The 20,435-nt window shown below is 41.6% G+C and overlaps 1 protein-coding gene across 9 annotated transcripts in view; it reads right to left on the minus strand.

The window, feature by feature from the left end:
- Window positions 1-1,770: 1,770 nt before the first annotated feature.
- The window catches only part of LOC126395615 (E3 SUMO-protein ligase PIAS1-like), an 87,650-nt gene continuing 68,985 nt past the window's right edge, over window positions 1,771-20,435 (minus strand). For 2 of the 9 annotated variants that reach the window (XM_050053255.1, XM_050053223.1), the window contains exons 6-13: window positions 19,492-19,597; window positions 18,647-18,720; window positions 18,193-18,353; window positions 15,545-15,681; window positions 14,928-15,159; window positions 13,925-14,064; window positions 12,178-12,218; window positions 1,771-9,291 (exon numbers count right to left, since the gene is read on the minus strand). In XM_050053255.1, the coding sequence (XP_049909212.1) occupies window positions 8,932-9,291; window positions 12,178-12,218; window positions 13,925-14,064; window positions 14,928-15,159; window positions 15,545-15,681; window positions 18,193-18,353; window positions 18,647-18,720; window positions 19,492-19,597 (1,251 nt within the window). In that variant the 3' untranslated portion in view covers window positions 1,771-8,931. The remainder of the gene's footprint in view (window positions 9,292-12,177; window positions 12,219-13,924; window positions 14,065-14,927; window positions 15,160-15,544; window positions 15,682-18,192; window positions 18,354-18,646; window positions 18,721-19,491; window positions 19,598-20,435) is intronic. The other 7 variants (XR_007570479.1, XR_007570477.1, XR_007570475.1 and 4 more) reach the window with 7 other exon arrangements.

Consider the following 20,435-nt stretch of genomic DNA (forward strand, 5'->3'; position numbering starts at 1 on the left):
CACACACACACACACACACACACACACACACACACACACACACACACACACACACACACACAGTCAAGGAATCACCAAAAGCACAAGTCCATTGAAGTTTATTCTCCTCCCAAGGCAGGCTGTCTGGTCTCCACCACCGTTCTGCTCCTCTGAACCTAGTTAACTCACAGGTGGCAACAAGGGATGAGAAGGAGACACTGCAAGACACACTGAAATTATTTTCAAAGGCTATTCTGTTTTAAAACGATCCTGTACATGTCTCTCCCCTTGCCTTTGTGGTAGTGTCAGTGTCAAGATTCACTGACTCTTGTTCTGTATGTATTTTTTATACTATAAGTGACCTTGGGTGTTTTGAAAGGCGCCTTTTAAATAAAATGTATTATTATTACAATTACTCAATAAAGTTGAATAAAAAAACTAGAAGTCCTGCCTCGCAGTTGGAGCCATATGTAGCCATGACAGCTGACAATGCTTTAAATATGAATGTTACTGCAAAGGAGCTACTAATTCTAAAACATGGCTGCTTTACACACGTCTTCGACCCGGCAGCACAGAAGGTCTTTACAGTTATTGCAGTTTCAAGATGGACACCCAAGATTAGTGTCACACTTCAATATTAACCAAATGTCTCCCCTTCTGTTCCTGAATGAAAGTGTTAGTAATGACCAGAGAAGTGTTTTTGCAGAATATTATGATGTCACAGTGAAGCTGACCTTTGACCTGTTTGATATAAAATGTAATGTCTTCTTCATTTTATTCTATACATTATAGATATTACACGTTTTGTGAGGTCACAGTGACCTTTGACCACCAAATTCTAGTCAGTTCATCCTTGAGTCAGAGTGAATGTTTGTGCCAAATTAGAAGAAATTACCTCAAAGGGTTCTTGTGATATTGCGCTCACGAGAATGAGACAGATGCAACATCAAAGTGACCTTTGACAGCCAAATTCTAATCAGTTCATCCGCGAGTCCAAGTGGACATTTGTGCAAAATTTGACGAAAATCCTTCGAAGCTTTCTCAGGACATTGTGTTCACAAGAATAAGACAGATGCAAGGTCACAGTCATCTTAATCTCTCAAGACAGATTCTGCAATTTACATTGTAGGAAGAAAAAAAAAAAAAGTTTTTGTTTTTTTTTACCGATGGATTTCCAGATTGCAGTCATCTTGACATTTGGCCACCAAAATCTTATCAGTTCATCCTTGAGTCTGAGTGAACGTTTGTGCCAAATTTAGGAAAACTCCTCCAGGGCCTTCTTGAGATATTGCATTAATGAGAATGAGATGGACGTAAGGTCACAGTGAATTCCTTCGCTCAAAGCTTTCTTGGGATATTGCGCTCACAAGAATTTTTAATTTAAGTTTTTAAAAACTGTATATACTTTTATTAATCCCCCTGATGGGAAATTCAATTTGAGAATGAGACAGATGCAAGGTCACAATGACATTAACCTTTAAACACTAAAATCAAATCAGTTCATCATTGTGGATGTTTGTGCCAAATTTGAAGAAAACTCCTTAAAGCATACTTGGGATATTGTGTTCACCAGAATGAGACCTTGACCTCTGACCACCATATTCTAATCAGTTCATCCTTAAGTCCAAGTGGAAGTTTGTGCCAAATTCATAGAAAATTCCTCAGGATATTTCATTCACGTGAATGGGAGGACCTGATGGACAAACCGAAAACACATTGACTCCGGCTTTCATCGGCCTGGAGGCATAAGAAGAGATGATGTTTTAAAACAAAGGAAAACACACAGAGAACTAACAGAATGCATTTTTATTACATCTAAACTTTTCTACATAAACAGGTAACATTCAATAAGTAAACAATTTCTTCCAATGCAGGTAATAAATATTTTTTTTCACTTGGTATATTTGTACAAACTCTACTACCACTACTACTGTACACCGTCTTCTCCTCGCCCTCCTTGAAAAGCCTTTTTATGATTTTTCTCGGGTCGGAGCTGTGAAACAGAACCTGTGAATGTTTTAAGGCAGTGAGTGCAGATGTCGACTCGAGTCTGACTTTGAGATTATTTCTGTTGTGTAAGACTCTTTATTGGCCACAGTCCTTTTTTTGTAATAATAGTACAGCTTTTATTTTCTAAAAAATATATAAATTAATTTATTCTCTCGCTCTGAATTGACACACAAAAAGCATACAAACGGACATCAAACACCCACGTTTGGATCTGAACGTTTAGGTTTCCATACAGACATAATATACACATTGTTGACTTTTCCCTTTTTTTAAAATCTAAGGTGAGACGTCATGACAACCAGAGAGTTGAGCTGCTTGTCACGGTTTGTCTGTGGAGATTCTGAAACACCTTTAAGAGTAACTACTGATAATAGTGGCCTTGTTCCATTCACTGTATTTGGTGCAGACGCTGGTTTCGGCCCGGCGTCCTCATACCATCAAACACCTAAGCTCAATTTACTGCGCACATGGTCACACCTGTGTGTGAGGGACTGAGATGGCAACAGCCCTGTGCTTATCCATCCCTGCATGCAATCTGACATTTCATAACAAAAAAAATCTCTCCCAGTTGAAAAGTGACTGCTTCTCCCTCAGAAAACTATCAACAGCGAACCACAGGATGGAGCTGCAGACACGTGACATCATGAAACGACTCGGTCATCCCGTATAGTCCCCAGCATATAGAGCACTTTGACAGGAACACATTCAACACGGTCCGCTCTCCCACTTCATGTGCACAATCTGCTGCACCGTCTCATGACAAGTGTGAGGAAAGAAGAAGTTTAAATAAATTAAATCATGATCAAATGCATTCGTTAAGCTGTGACCACGTTATCAAGCAAACACTGGTGACTAATGTTCAAACTAACATGATGGAAACTTAAACGATCTTCATCAGTGTAGCACGTCTGGGTAACACTTTATGATGAAGGTGACACACACACATTTAAAATATAGAATTAATTAAAGAGTCATTATGATTTGATGCATAAATTCCGGTCACTCACTATGATCAAGTTGCTGTGAGGTTTTATGATTATCCATCCATCCACCTCCAACGGGAGGCGCCCAGGATGTATCCTGATCAGATGCCCGAAACACCTCAACTGACCCCTTTCAATGTGAAGGAGCAGCGGCTCTACTCCGAGCTCCCCTCCTTATATGACTAGTTAATGGATCTTCAGTTAATGAACTTTAAATTACTTTAATCATTAATTCATAAGCCACCAAAATAGCTGGGACCAGTTGCACAAAACATCTCAAGTTTTTGACCACCAAAATTGAATCACTTCATCCTTGAGTCCAAGTTGACAATAACATTATCTCAGGGTGTGTTCGTTTTTTTTCCATTAATCACCAGGAACTTGGTCACGTTGCAGTTAAGATAGAGTCAGAGTTACCTTAAGTTTTTTATTTTATTTTATTTTTTAACCTTGCTTTGGTTGCTAAGGTCTTTTGTGCAGCGGTCTAGGGATTCCTTAAGTATAACACCAAGCCAAGGAGGAAACCATAAATACTGAAGTGAACATTTTTAGGAAACCTTAAGGAGAAGTTATGGGTGTTTTGTGCAACCGATTTTATTTAGAGGAAACCTTTACTACAACTTTGGGGAAAATCTGAACTTGAGGTGTTTTGTGCAACCAATTGTATTTTGAGGAAACCTTAACTAGGACTTAAATGAAAATCTGAACTTAAGGTGTTTTGTGCAACCCATTTTGTTTTGAGGAAACCTTAACTAGTTCTTAAATGAAAATCTGAACTTGAGGTGTTTTGTGCAACCAATTGTATTTTGAGGAAACCTTAACTAGGACTTTAATGAAAATCTGAACTTGAGGTGTTTTGTGCAACCCATTTTGTTTTGAGGAAACCTTAACTAGGTCTTAAACGAAAATCTGAACTTGAGGTGTTTTGTGCAACCAATTGTATTTCGAGGAAACCTTAACTAGGACTTTAATGAAAATCTGAACTTGAGGTGTTTTGTGCAACCCATTTTATTTTGAGGAAACCTTAACTAGGTCTTAAACGAAAATCTGAACTTGAGGTGTTTTGTGCAACCCATTTTATTTTGAGGAAACCTTAACTAGGACTTTAATGAAAATCTGAACTTGAGGTGTTTTGTGCAATCCATTGTATTTTGAGGAAACCTTAACTAGGACTTTAATGAAAATCTGAATTTAAGGTGTTTTGTACAACCGGCCCCGGAATCCAATTACATACAGAAGCATCGCCGGTTGTCACAAAACAAGCATTTTAAACTTTTATACAACACTAATATAAAAAAACATATCCCATACCTCTTTCCATATCATGGCAAAAATAAAAAAAAGTTTTAGGGCACAAAACATAGATTATATTTTCTATTTCTAAACAAATTAAGAACCTGCACACAGTGCTGGTACAGACATCTCCAGTCACATGATGGGTTTGTTTCTGGAGAGAACGTCTCAACAGCCACAGGTTAAAGACCAGCTGATTTTTTTCCCTTCATCTGTGCGGCCTTGGGTTGAAAATCTGATTGTAGATCTGTTTTTTTTAAAATAGCTTTGGTACTTTTCATACTGTCGAACATATAATTAACACTGTTTTAAACATATGGTATCAAAACTGTTATCACTAGTCTTGACAACCTTAGTGGTGTCACTACTAAGTTCCATTTTTTAGGAGGTAAGAAAAACTCACCTGTGTTGTGACAATGTATTTTCAGCCAATCGAATGGGGTTTTAAGTTGTTTATTTTGCTTAAGAAGTAGGGAGATTTTTCTCAAAATTCAAAATCACCAAACTTGGACACTTGGAAACAAGGTCATTTCAGAGCCATATATTTGATCACCCGCTCTGAAAGCTTAACAGTAACCTGTTCTAATAGAAGTATGAAGATGTTTTCTATTAATCTCAAACATCTGCATGTTGTTGCTTGACCCAGTGGTCATTGTCTGCCACATTTTAAAAGCTAACAAGTGAATCTTTAAATCTGTGTACATATTTTTGTTGTTGAAAGAAGTTGAATGCAGCAAAGAAGAGAACGGTGCGCTAAAACGAAAAACATTTGGCAGGTACCGGTCTGCAAAACAGGGCATTAATGGACAGACGTGTTTAACCTCCTGAGACCCGAACTTTCGTTTGGTATGCATTTTTAATTCCTCCTAGCGATGTGGGATCAGTAGGACCCGATAAGTACAAAAAACGAAACATTGTCAATGACAATTAAGTACCAATGTCTTCAAACGAGTACTTCCTAATTAACAGTGTCTTAGCCTGATACTGTTGCTAAAATTCGGTAGTAGGACTGATCCTCTGAGGGACCATGAATGTCTAAAAGGTTTCATGGTAATCCATATAATTGTTGCGTAGATATTTCAATCTGGACCAAAGACCTGATCTGATTGTGCCAACAATGTTAAAGATGATTTCTGCAGCAACACGTCGATGTTTGCGTCTGACTGATAAAAAAACAGCTTCATGTTTCTAGGAGACGTAATACTATCCCTTTTCTATGTAACTGGATTCCAGATAATTTGGTGGCACATAAATTAAAGTATTAAGTAACTGAGTTAATCATCAGCAGATGATCCATTAAGCTTTAAATAATCTCATAAACTCACAGCGACTTGGTGAGCAACAGGAATTCATAATACATCCTGAATTAATTAATACATAAAACTCATGAGTCATGCTTGTGTGTTTTGTGCCGTCATTATAAAGTGTTACTAATGGCAGCTCCCAAGAAAATACACAGAGGCGTCTCTGTGACAAATAACTACATGGTACCTTATTGAGACATCGTGCTGCTGGCAAGGAATAATAATAAAATGCATATTAAATAAAATGATATCACAACAGCTCCCAAGTGACGCTTGCTCACACGCTCACCCGTGGCAAATCAAACAATTTGTAAAAAATATAATATATAGAAATAAGAATACAAAATAAATAAAATACTGCACAACACAGGAAATACACGAGACTTGTTCCGGGTCAGTTTGAGAGCCGGGGGTTGGTTCCCATGAGAAGAACAAGGAAGATGCCAAGAGAGAGCGAGCAAAGGAAGGAGGGGCGGGGGTCATTTTGGGTTGTCTCCCAGTTAGTTGCTGAAGGACAAGATGTTAGGAGATGGGGGGGGGGTGGCTGTCAGAAGTGATTATCTCATGGCGGGGGGGATAATTGGGCTTTGAAGTGAGCTGCCTGTCTCGGACGTCTGGAAGTGGGACATGGAGGAGGAACTGATAAGAGGGAAAGTTTCAAGGACACACAGGCTTGGAGGAGGGGTGGGCTCACTGTGACTGGGCGGGCGGTCTACTGTATGTAGCTGGTATGTGACCTCTACGACCTCTGTTAATAACTGAAGTAGGAGCAAAGACCAACAGTTCCTCCACTCTGAAAACTGTACAATACATTCATAAGCAAACTGCAATTCCAGCTGAATCGAGGTACGCCACCTCGCTTTGACACTTCCACATTATACCCCGATGAGCTTGTGGGGCTTTTAAATTACAGACAAGTCATGTATTTTTAAACCAGCTGGCTTTGTGCCCAGTGTAAGTTGGCATGTCGAGATCTTTCTCCTTCACTGTGGCACTCTTCAGTGATTTTCCACAAGCAGTTTCCCAAAGATACCTCCCAAGGTAACGCCTACACCACCAAAGCTATCAGTCACAAGTCAAGTCTTCGCAAAAAGCTCGGACAGAGATGGGACAGAGGTCGTGGGTGACCATTTAAGACATTCTTTTGAGTTTGAAAACTCAAACATCCCAAACACGCTGTGAAGCATGCACGCACACAGGCACTCGTTTAAACTTCACATGCCATGATCGCCCATCTCTTTAAAATACCCGACACTGCTACAACAGCTTGACAACAGCCCGGCAAAAAAACAAAATGATGAAACTAAAGACAAGAGACAAAAGAACACAGTCTGAATGACCACCAGCTGGAAACGAAGACGTGTACACTTGGACTGGAAACGCTGTGGCACACAGATTCAACTGCACTCTGATTATTGTGAGAATTTTCAAAGGTACCGTATCTTATTTTTGGCATTGTGCAAAAAAAACAACAAAAAAAAAAACCCTAAGAAAGAAAACAAAAAACTCTTCCAGCTCAAAACTCTAAATTGGCAAGTATAAAGAGTCTAAAAGTCTCAATGTCTAAATGCTGAATGCCGGCAGAGTCTTTGAAAAGAAGTGGAAATCAAGGAGTGAAAATGAAAAACCAGAAATGGCTAATTTTCACCTGCACACTCCTCACCACAATAACCTGAAGGTCAAAGGGAATGGATATATATATGTATATATATATACACACAGTGTATATATGTACATACATATATACACTGTGTATACACCGACCCACCACAACATTAAAACCACTGACAGGTGAAGTGACTAACATGATCATCTCGTTACAATGCAATGTTCTGTTGGGAACTTGGAGTCCTGGCATTCATGTGGATGCCACTTGACACACTCCACCTACCCAAACACCAGGTACATCCTCTCATAGCAACACCACTCCCCAGTGGCAGTGCCCCCCGAGCAGGACAATGTGACAAAGAGCTTGAGGCATCGACCTGGCCTCCAAATTCCCAGATCCCAACCTGGTCGAGCATCCATGGGACGCTTGTATCCCAGAGCCGAACCAGAGCCCAGAGAGAGTTTGATCCTCGATGGGACCTCCTTGGATTGAGCTTGGCTCTGACCTGCTGAGGCGTGGACACAGGACCTCTGGGGGTGTCCTGTGGTGTCTGGCACCAGGGTGTTGGCGGTGGATCCTTTGAGTCCTGTGGGGTACCAGCATGTCCCATAGATGCTCAATCACATTGGAATCTGGGGATTCAGAGGCCAGGTCGATGTGTTCCTCGGGCCATTCTTGAGCAGTTTTTGCAGTGTGGCACGGCACACTGTCCTGCTGCAGGGGCCACAGCCATCGGGAGTGGTGTTGCCATGAGGCCATGAGGGGGTGTACTTGGTCCGGAGGTGTGTCGTTATGTGGAGCGTGTCAAGCTGCATCCACATCGATGTCAGGAACCAAGGTTTCCCAGCAGAACATGGCATTGTAATGAGATGATTAATGTTATTCACTTCACCTGTCAGTGGTTTTAATGCTGTGGCTAATCAGGGTATATATACATATATATATATATATATATATATATATATATATATATATATAGTTTAAATATACATAATTTAAAAGCATAATAAAATTATTAGTACATGAATAAACTGTATATTCAGTGTTCTTGTCATTGGACAGAGAAATAATACACCATGAGTTTAAAAATGAGCTCGAGCAAGAGAGAAAACAGAGAAAGGGAATATATTGGAGAAATGCAAATGAAAAAAAAAGCAGGATAAAAGGGGAGAAAAGATAACCACATGGCAACAAGCATATGTATAAGCTTTTGTGAGAAAAACAAAACAGAACACCTCAGTCCTCCACTTAAAAACAGCGATTGAAGCAGCTCACTAGACTGAAAATGTTCCGATTTAACATACAAAAGTAAAAGAGGAAAATATATTTTGTTCTCTGTACACGGTGCCACTCCTCATTTTTGTAAAAAAGAGCCTTCCTCCTTTGTGTTTTTGCTCAGGTAGCGTCTCTGCTTCTTTGTGCCAGGTTGGTACCAGTATCGCAGTTTCGCGGATTCACATGCTGGACAGGTTTCTGATCTGAATTCAGGACACAAACACGATGTCCACAGCTGACCCCTCCAAGTGATGACTCAGTACTGTTCTCGGGTCAGTCTCGTGAAGCGAACCCTCAGGCCTGTTACCCATTCATAATATTAGTGCTCTTCATGAGGCAGTCTCGTCATTGCGGCTCCATAAACGTTCTCATGACTCGTGGCCAGTCTAGTTTCTGCATCAAAACTTTACCCTGCAGTCAAAAAAGTTTGTTACCGGATCGTAGTTGGACCCAAAGTGTAGTCTCGACTCTCCCCGAGTCAGTCCAACGATATAACGTCAGGTATCCCGCCATAAATAGCTGCCACTGCTGCTTCGGCGCTGCTCCGGCTGGCAACCACCCCGGGGTGTGTGTGTGAGGAGTGTGAGCCCGAGTGTGTGGAGTGAGTGTCGCGGAGGCTGCTGGACGACACCAGGCTGCTGCTGCTTCCCGAGTTGCTCGCGCCGTTGGTTGGCGCGGTCAGCGAAGTGGCCGAGGAGGCTCCCGATTGGTCGAGGAACAGCTGGGAGGAGGAAGAGGAGGAGGAGGTGCTGTAGGGCAGGAAGCGGTTGAGAAGCAGCTCGTGGTCGTCTGAGGCTGAAGCGGCAGCTGCTGCTGCCATCACCATAGTGTTGTAATGCTGAGCCGCGGGAGGAACACAAGAAAGAAGGAAGTGTGAGTTCACAGTTAGAGGCTGCTAAAGTTACCAGAGGCCTTATTCATTAGAGGCGGGAATCTCTGCGGCACTTCACGAATCAATTACGATTCAGAGGGCTACGATAATAAAACTATTATGGGTGCATCTCGATCCATGGAAATTTAGATTCACAGACACACTGTGAATACCTGCTACTTTTCACACATGGCTTATATGTAGTGATCCATAGTTAAATAAAGAGATTATTTTACTTGCATACAATGTGGCTCTCGTACAGGTCCCTTTTTCTCTTCAGCTTCACAGCCAAACACTTCCATACGCTAGCTATTAAACCAGACAGTGCCGGTCGGATTGTATTCATCTGTGGTTGCTCATGCTAACCCGCTGTGGGATATTTATGCCGGTGTAGTGTCCAGTGTTTGCATACTGTAATATTTCACCGAAAACACTACACAATTCATGTACTATTGGCTTAATACTAGGGTTTCGGACATACTAAAAAATCTCACATTATATAATACACGCATATACTGCCCAATTGTGGCGCTCCTATAGGAAGAGCAACATGCAAAGACCTGTAGTCTTTGTCATGTTGTGAGTGATGTCCGGGAGTTACTGCACTGCTATATACTGAACTGCCGCTACGTCATCTCCTTCTTCTTCCGGGTGAAAGCCCGCAAAATAAAAAGTGGTGCATGCGCAGAACACCGAGTCCAACTCTAGTCGTACTAAGTGGATACATGCAGCAATAGTTTGACTTTCAATCAAATTATCTAGGAGTGGGGTGTTGGTGGCTTAGTGGATAGAGCAGGCGCCCCATATACAAGGCTGTTGCTGCAGCGGCCTGGGTTCGACTCCAGCCTGTGGCCCTTTGCTGCATGTCATTCCCTCTCTCTCTCCCCCTTTCACACTTAACTTTCCTGTCGATTAAAGGCAAAAAATGCCCCAAAAAAATATTGTACAAAAAAACCCAGTATATCATCTAGGTGTGACAGTCCAATTTCAGTCGAACTAAGCCAATAATTCCATTTTCTCAAGCTGTATGTAAACGTACTGATTGTTTTCTAGTTGGAGCCGCGCCTCGTTTTCAAACTGTATGGTTTGCCTAAAATGAACAATGATAGCAATGTAGTCCACGATGAGCAGCGCTAAAATCAACCTGCGTTGACCACCATGTTTTGTGTACTTCCTGGATTTTTCCCACATGGAAATTCTGACCAATCAAGAGCAGCTTTCTCGCATAAGGCATTTTATCTGGTCCGCTTGTAAATGCTGCCGTGAGAACACGAACCAACTCTAGGCAATTATGTAACTTTGGAACATAATTAGTTTCTGATTCAGACCAAAGCAAGACAACTCTAGGTCTGAAAGCACCCTTAGGGCTCATTTATGCTCAACGTTAAATACGGATCCGGATACGGACGGAGCCTTCTGTCCGTGCTCTGCGTTCATTTCGTCCGTATTTCTGCACGTTTCCATAAAGCTTACGGATACGGGCCAAACGGAGCAGTACCACCGGGAACCGTGGGGGCAGTGTTGCTGTCACTGCCCGATACGTAGCTCTAGTAAGACACGAAGAAGAAATAACAATTCAATTTCTCTCATCGGCAGTACTAGAGAAAATAATTCTCCGTCCTCCAGTCGCGATGTATTTTACGGCCTCACCGACCACCGCCTCCTACAACGCTGCCTCTGTTTTTTTTTATGCAAGACGTACATTATCAATATCTCCTCCACAGTCGCCATGTTTGTTTTTGAGTTTGTTGTTGTCATAAACTTTTGACTCTGGGCTGCCTCCTGGTGGATATATTGGTTAATATCCATGCCAACGTAAAGGGTGCATGGAAGTATGTGGGCAGTGACGATAACATCGTTTGAAACGGACGTATACATTTTCGTACGTAAAGGGAGCATAAATGAGCCCCAAGAATCAAATTGTCCCCCCACCCCTAGTTCGCAGTGAGGACTTTGGACTCACCAGAGTAACCAGGGCACTGGAGCATCTCTGCCAGGACATATATTGAGCGTCAAGCACTAAATTTCCTGAATTCTGGTGAATTTGTAAGCAACGATTTGTACATTTTCTGCATCAATTTATGGTGGCAATGTCTTTAATTTCATCAAAATAAAAGTTCTCTCCTACTTTCATGTTTCTATTAGCAGGGGGACAAATGTCCATGTTCTAAGTATTGAGAGGGGCGTGTCCCCTGTGTCCCCCTCGTTGAAATCTACGCCTCTGTTGAGAACCACATATTCCATTCACCCTGACTGAAGCTGAAATCTCAAAACCAAAGCTGTGAACAGCTACATATCACACCCCTCAAGCTTATTTGGGAGGAGCAACCCTTTAAAATGTTAATCTTTAATAACAGGTCTCAAACAGAGCAGAATGAAAGATGTCAGAGACGAAGAGATGTCTGTATTTATGCTCGACTGCCTGAGAGAATTCAACCCACCAGTAACCGTGGGGTGACGACCATCATTTGTCAAATGTCTCGCTCTCACGTCGCCCGTAGAGACAGAAACAGACAGTGACACAGATGAACTGTGTACCAGCAGGTTGTGTGTGTGTGTTATGTTCTTTTTTTATTCTTAAGTGTTTGACTCTGCATGAGGGATCTTTTATCACTCTTCTGTTTACTGCAGAGAGGAAGTTTGTTATCAGGAACACTCAGTGCACGGCTCTGACTTTGTTTTTGGGTGAGCTCAAGAAGAAGTTATGGTCACACGTACAGTCCATGCCTCTTTGTGCCCCTCCCCCCATTTACTCAACTGAATTATTTAAAAATGAGCCATGGTCACAGTCTTCCAGGACATCAGTGAAAGTGTTTCAGATGGTACATTCAGGGATGTACTGTTTGTACGTACCTGATGATTGTCGCCTTGAAGGAAAGAGAAGAAGTTCAGCTCTGAAAATCAAACACAGGCAGAGTCGGTGGTGAATATCAACAAAATCAATATCACAGATCCAAATACAAACTGTATGTGTTTAAGTTAATGAAAGCCCGAGGCATATTATACAGACAGAGGGCTTTAAAGGTGTTTTTAACCAAATGCATTTTTATAAAAATCCGCATTAGAGCTTTTATAGAAAAAAAAGATTAAGAAAAAAAGTCATTTGTCACTCTCAGACAACTTAAAGGGACAGTTCACCACAAAAAATATTTGTTTTTTCTCTTAGCTGTAGCTCTATTTATCAGTCTAGATAGCTTTGGTGTGAGTGTTGGAGATATCAACCACAGAGATGTCTGCCTTCTCTTTAATATAATGGAACTAGATGGCACTCAGCCTGTGCTGCTCAAAGTGCCAAAAAACATACATGTGAAAAACTCAACAGCAGCGTCTCTTTCCTTAAATCATGACCTGGTTACTCAAGATAATTCACAGACTTTGTCGGCTGAGCTGTAACGTGAGCTAGCTCATTCATGACATTCCCATTAGTCTGAGGAGGGAGGACAGACCTATAAAGACAACATCAACAGAGCATCAGGCAAGAGTCCTTTCAAGTCCACACCGGTCTTATTCCATCTCACCCTCAAAGGGAGTAAAAATAAACATCGCCATCCAACATCCCATATACATGTAAATCACAGAGAAGAAATTGGAGGAAAGTAATAAATATATTCATTTAAGGAATGAATACAAAGCAGATAAAGACAGCAAAGAAATCATTAAAATAATGGTAATAACAATAATAATGATAATAAATGAGATTGAAAAAACAAATAAACACCACCACATGCTTCCTTTCTTTCTACGTAATATCCTAGAGAGAAGGTCAGTTTCTCCGTCTCATATATTTCCTTAACAATTGCTACCCATTCTCCCTTTGTTGATGGTTCCTTATTTAGCCATTTCTTAGTTATTGCTAACCGGGTCAAGTTTAAGGAAAGAGACATTGCTGTTGAGTTTTTCGATTGTAGTTTTTTGGGTCTTTGAGCACCACAAGCCAAGTGCCACCTAGCTCCTTAATATTCAAGGGAAGGCAGACATCTCTACAGCCGACATCTCCGACACTCAGCAACTAATGCTGAAACAATCTAGACTGATAAACAGCACTACAGGTAAGAGGGAAAATGTGTATTTTTGATTTTGAGGTGAACTGTCCCTTTAAATTTGTTTGTTTTCCTGTTAAATTTCCGCTGGAGTTTTTCTACACTGTATGATTATCTGCTTATTCCGACACTTTATGAAGTCACCATAATGATTTTGTGGCTATAAAAGAATATTGATTTCTGTTCTTTTTTATTTATATAATTTATTAGAAATTCAGCTTGACATTTGCCTGATATCAGAGTTGTCAACTTCTTATAATCCATTTCCATCTTCAGAATCAGTCAACTCGAACTCAGTGGAGTGGGCAGATTCAAACTTGTGGACCAAGGCAAGCTGACATACAATATTTTAGATTTTAGGCAAATTCGGATTTCCAGTAGAATTTGCGATGAAGTTAGGAGAGTTGGTTTAAAGATGTCAATTTGGACCTGTTGTCTGGTAAAGGATGGACTCCAGAGTAAATACAGTTAGGATTAAATAAATGCATTACATGTCTGAATATCATGCTATTGCTCTGACCAGTGACCTCGCTCAAGTCATCTTGTGTGATTGTCGTTACCTGACAGGTCGTTGGGGGTGGAGTAGTAGGGTCTGAAGTCCTGGATGAGTGGGGGGACAGGGGGGATGTAGCTGGTGTCCACAGCTGGCATGCTGGGAGTGCGGCTCACAGGAGAGGCCTGGTGGTGCAGGTTCAAAACTCTGAAGGCAGATAGAGAAAGAGGTCAAGAGATGAAGAGGTAAAGAGGAGACTTAATTTATAATGAGGCTTTTATTTTATGTCATATTTATTTGTTAAATATAGACGTGTTTGGTTTGTCCCTTTTGGGCTACTGCAGAACAACATGGCAAACTATGACGAAGAGGACCCGCTCCCTCTGTGGATATAAACGTCTCATTTTAAGGTAACGAAAACAAGATTCTTATTTTTCAGGTGATTATACACTATTGAAAACATACGTATAAATATAATATCACCCGTAATCCTACACACTGGACCTTAAAATGAATCTTTTCGACTGGTGAGTTTCATGTCATATAATACTGTCAGTGGGAAAAATGAAAAGGACTGTTCCTTCCCAAAACCAGCCCAAAATAGCTCTTCCCTCTCCACAGCTCTATAAGGTCAGTTAGCTGAATGTTACCAATCCTTCCAGATCCTGGGGGGTTTGTCGAGCACTTAATTTGACATTTTATGTAAATGTGAAATAGGGACTGACTGAACTTTCATCCTCTGATCGTGATTCTAATGTGCAGAAAAACAAACAACTTTAGTGTTTCTCTTTTGGAAAGTCACCCACTTATAAATCTATAGATCCAAAGAGAACGCTTTGAGTTAAGACGCAAAGCGTTCTCAGTCAGCACTCGGCTTCCTTCTGTGAGTGCTTTTGAAGTGAAATGGTAAAAGAAACTTTGAGTGCCTTCAAGTGCAAAACTCATGAATCATTTAACATCCAGAAACATTACCACCCATGTCAGCAGCTAAAACGAGCCTCATTTCCACATTTAATGAAAAACAAACATGAGGAGATGAAGTCGGGGTCTTGAGTGGGTGTGTGTCTGACCCTTTGTTGATGATGGGCGGCGAGGTCGGGGACATAGAGGGACACGCTCTTTTGGGTGGAGGAGGCAGTGGTGGCGGCGGCGGAGGCGGCGAATCCTGTCCCTCGTCTTCTGAGGAGCTGTCCAGTGTCAAGTCAATTACCTCCACTTTCTTGCTGTTGGTGCTGTCGCTGCCACCGTGGCTGGATGAGGAGGAGCTCCGCTGGTCCGAGCCCGCGGACGTCCGACATGAACCTGCGGAGCAGCAGACGTGTTAGTTTACATTTGTGTGCTGGGATGTTTTTTTTGGGACTGCAACAAAGCACTGCTGAAAACTAAATTATGCTAAAACACATGCACACTTCCTCCGCTCTCGTATGAGATATAGTGTGTTTGTTACTATGGAGACAGGCAGTTTACTCAGTGGCATCATGATTGATGCCCTACCAAATTAAAACTGACAATGCATAAACAAAGAGGGGAGGGGACGTGAATGCACGCTCTCTCTCTCCTCTCACCACGTCTCTGTAATCCTAATTTAATTACTTCCAGGCTCCTCTCACCGCCTTCATATAGAGGCAGCCTCTCTGTCTCTTACCCCACCCTGTCCCCCCATTCAGCCCCCCATGTCATGTCTCACCATCCAGCCCGTTGTTGTAGGAAGCAGACGAGACCTCCTGCACTTCCTTCTTAGACCTCATGGGGGCCCAGCTGCCATCCTCCTTGAACTGGATCTCATCACAGTCCATGCAGCTGTTGAGGATCTCCACGAAAAGCCTGAGAACAAACATATACGAACCCATCCAGGAAAATGTACACAAACACACAGAGAAATTGGGCTTTTTTTAAACAAAAGCTGAGCGTAGTGGAAAAGACCCTCCACTTCTAAAGACAAGAAACCTACTCTAAACAAGCTAACGTCAACACTGTGCTTCAGAGAGTGAAAGGAAAACTCCAACAAAAACTCCATCTTTTTATATACTCGCAACCTGCAGGCTGTAAGGGCGGCTGAGTGTTTGGAAGGTACTGAGCAAACGCATCAATGTTGGAAAAATGTTTTTAAAAAGCCTTTATGAACATATGTTTTCGGTAACCTTCAGTTTCTGGTGTGAATCGACACTGACGAGAGCTGCTGTCCTCCACAAAGGAGCAAATTACAAACTTTTGGTGGAAAACCCTGAAAACGTGAATGGCCCTTTTTAGAGTAGTGGTCCAACCACGGGGTCCAGATTTCTCCTCAGTCATTACTTCAAGGTCCACACAGTTTACTACATTCAGTGTCATGCTTGTGTTTGGCCATGTCTGTGCTGTCTCTGTCAAGTAGCTGTCTGTTATTCACTCACTCCACAGCAGGAAATGGCACTTCAGAATAAAAGCTTGTGCCAGAAATTCACTGTACGTAAAAATTAAGTGTTTTTTTTTTACAAACTTGAAACGCTCTGTGGTCCGTTCAGAATGGACCTGCGACCCACTTTTGGAACGAGATCCACCAGTTGGGAACCACTGCTGTAGAACAACAGTGTGGTCTCTGTGGAAAACGACCGGCTCCTTATGTAGATATAAACAGCTTATTCTTAGGTAACAAATACAGGATTCTTATTTTAAGGTGATTATAAACTAATGAAAACATAGTCATGTATATTTTATACCATATCTGCCTATAGATCCCCCTAAAACGTACCCACTGGACCCTTAACAAAAAAACACATGACCACAGACTGCACAGAAGCAAGGCTGGGGAAGACAACAAGATGAAGCTGAAAGCTCCAGAAATAAAGCTAGTAATCGGACCTTGAGTTGTGATTCAAGAGTAAAACACATAAAATAGAAAAATGTACAACATAAAATGTGCAAAATAAATCTGTTTTTAAATGAAAAAGAGCTGAAGTGTCTGAATGAAGAAGACACTTGACTGATTTCTTCCTCCTTCTCTGGTTGGAACAGACGGTTGCTCAACTGTGTCAAGAGAACAGTGTGATATTTATATAAGCTTATAACAGGGTTCCCACACCTTCTCAAACATCAAATTCAAGTATTTTCAAGTATTTTTCGAGGACGGCCCAGTTTAAGACACACATCAAGGTTAATTACTGTTATAACACTGAGACTTTCTATAATGAGGCTGAGCAGGCTTTACAGACACTCACAGACCACAATTAAAAAGACAGGGAGGCTTGAATGTGTGAACACGTCTCAGTTGTGCTGTGACGGCAGAAAAAAGCAAGAGACAAAATTTATATTTTTGTGCATATATATACATATATATATGTATACACATGTATATATAAAACTCATGTACTTTCAATGACCTGTGTCTACTTATGTCTGTTTTCAAACTGTTTCAAGGCCTTGTTTGTTCCCCTTAAAATTATACTCAAACACTCAAGGATTTCAAGGCTCCTATGGGAACCCTGTTATAAGCTTTTGTGCTGAGAGTTGGATGACAAGATTAAAACCACTCTCATGTCTGTGAATATGAAGCTATAGCCAGCAGATGGTTAGCTTAGCATAGCACAAAGACTGGAAACAGTGCCTAGTGCCACCTACCAGCACCTCTAAGCGCCCTGACACGGGAGGCCGACAGTTGGCTGTTTTTTTGCCATATCAGCCTGCTGAATCAGCGTCGGAGACAACAGAGCCTGACAGTGAATGAAATCACTCTGATTGGCAGTTCAGCTCAGTGCACAAGAACATAAGTAGGGAAAGCAAACAAATGACTAGTCAAGAGGGCGGGAGATCTAAGATTATTTTTCTAGCCACTGTGAAGAAACAATATGTAACTGTTTGTGTTACTGTTTGCTAGCACACGGTAAATATCCTTTGTTCTTTGAACTTCAGGTTGTGTTATTACTGTGCTAACTGGCTAACGAGCATCTTGAATCTGTCCTGTTAGTTTTCTGATTTGCCTTTTTTAATGATGAACGCAAACTACCGCCACCTGCTGGCATGGAGAGTTATTTCCTATCATGATGGCACAGAACAAACATACCCATTGGCCAATTGCTGTGGTCTTTGCGGTGTGTTCAAGTGCAACTTTTTGGCTGAGACATTGGGGATGTGAGACGAAGCAAAAGTCAGTCTCCGCCGCCACTAGTTCTTTGATGTCAGTTAGGTGTGTCTGGGCCTAAGCCTCACAAATTTACACATATATATGTGTTTAATACGTACAAAAACCAAAGAGTAAAAATGACATGTTGTGTTTTTGGATTAAAGGTTTGAACATCTGTTGCACTGTCTCCTAACAGGCCGTCTGTAGGATGGGGGTTTTGGGGGGGTTCTGTGACTTACCCGTCAATGATGAGGTGTTCATAGGGGGCCTTCTTGTCACAGACAGGACACACCCAGGTGGGCTTCTTCTCGTTCATCTGGATGTACAGTGTGGCGTCAAAGCACTGCAGGTGGGAGCATGTCAGCGCCCGGCATGGGATCATCAGCCGCATCTTCCCCAGCTGCACAGTGTGCACACACATGTCGTCAGGGCATGAAAAGGACACCCACAGCGAGGGATGGAGGGTATATACGGGATGCATAAATGTCACAAACATGCCAAACCCACATGGAAAAGATGCGTGATAAGGGCTGAGAGGACAATTAGACAGGTGGCTCGTATACAGAACACAAAGTTGAGGACATATAGGCGTGTTGAGACACATACAAAGAAGAGGAATGGACAGACATGTCTTGGCATGACTGAATGACTGAACACTGCCTTAAATTTATGAAGAGCAGGGAGCGTGCTTACCGGGCAGAGCAGCGACACTCGAAGGCTGGTCGTGGCGATTTCACTGTCTGGGTCTGCTGTTAGCTTCTCTTTGACTGCAGAAAAAAAAGCACACACACATGAGTGAGTGAGTGAGAGCCAAACAGCAGGACTTCTTCTCCCAAACGTGCTCAGGTTCTCATTTCAGACTGCAACTTCTTTACTACATATTTCAATCCAAGGTCACGAATGAAGCAGGTTTCTATAAATGTATTGGAGAGCTCCTCATGCTGTGTTGGACCGACTGAGTCCCATCTGCACCTGAATCTTCTTATATCACTTCCCATGCAGTGTAAAATATATATGGATATATATATATATAGGGCTCCTTAGCTTATAACAGAGTTTTAATTCTCAGATAATAAGAAAGTGTATTTTATTTCTACCTAAGATGAGAAGTAATGGAGCAAAAAAGAAACAACACATGTTGGCCAGCATCTGACTAGGATTATCTGGCTGGACTGGTAAGGCCTAAGCTTCACACACAGATCAGTTATCTTCACTGTGAAAAAGAGGTGGGATGCAACAATACTACTGTGTCTCTCCCAATACTTTCGCTCAGGGTATCTCCTGATATCGACTCCTCATTGACACCAACCAGTTCTCTTTTTCCCAAATTTAAAATCTGCATACATCACTGTGTGAAACTCACTGGAGTAATTTTATTGTAGGATATCATGAAGCCTGAGAGAGTTGTGCTAAAAAAAACATTATAACATAAACACTGCATTAATGTGGATATGTCATGTCTGGCCAGGATCCAATCCATTTACATATAAGGTCAGTATCAGTCCTGATGTGTTTTAAGAGAGGTTGGCCGTCCTTACTGAGTGCTCTGGAGTGGTCTGGGTTTCTGATGCCTTTTGCCCGTAGTCTCTGTAACAACACTGTGGACGACTGCTGCTTCACCAAGTACACTGCCATGGAGTAACTCTGTGAACACACATGTATACATACAGTACTGTAATAATGTACAAACTAGGGCTGGGCGATAAGGACAAAAGTTCATATCTTAAAATCCCACTTTAAGACATTTTTTGATTCGATTTTTTGTCAGAGCTCTTAGAGAGTTACACAGAATCTCCTCGAATGGTGTTACTGAAGGTAACTTTAGCAGGCTACCTGTCTTTGTAAAGTAAAGAGGATCCTACTACTCTGCGACAGATGTATTTTCAGCCATGTGTAAAAAGAACAAAGGGAAGGAAGAGCCTGTGCTGACTTCTGAGGTCAGTATGAACTTCAGTTGTGAGATTGTTCCTCTACTGCCCGTCTATAATAAACTAGTTTTAGATATATACAGATTTATACAGTCTTAAATGTTCCATCAGAAGGTGATTTAGTGAAAAACTGCCATCAGCCTTTACCCAGCATGCATTATGATTATACAAAGTCATATGGACAGACTTTTCCTGCAGTTTAATGTTTTCATTCTTACCCTGCGCCATCATCTAATACTGTTTTGGCTGTAAGAACTCAACACAGTCATGGCCAGAAATCCCACTTCCTGGGCTTCAAACCGCTTCCCACACACATGCATGTGATGCACACACACAACCATTTATTCACACGAGCACTGTAGGCAGGATGTTGAATTTAAAGCTGCCGTATATAACAGAAGACTGCAGACTGTTTTCTCTTCTGTCACATGTTTGTAGACGTTTTGTTTTTGCGGTGGCGTCTGTGTGTCTGTCACTGTAACACATGTCACCATGTCAGCACAAGACAGCAGACAGCACCTGATTGAATCTGATTTTACAGGTTTTTTTTACAC

Source organism: Epinephelus moara, chromosome 1, assembly GCF_006386435.1.
Source record: "Epinephelus moara isolate mb chromosome 1, YSFRI_EMoa_1.0, whole genome shotgun sequence".
NCBI lineage: Eukaryota > Metazoa > Chordata > Actinopteri > Perciformes > Serranidae > Epinephelus > Epinephelus moara.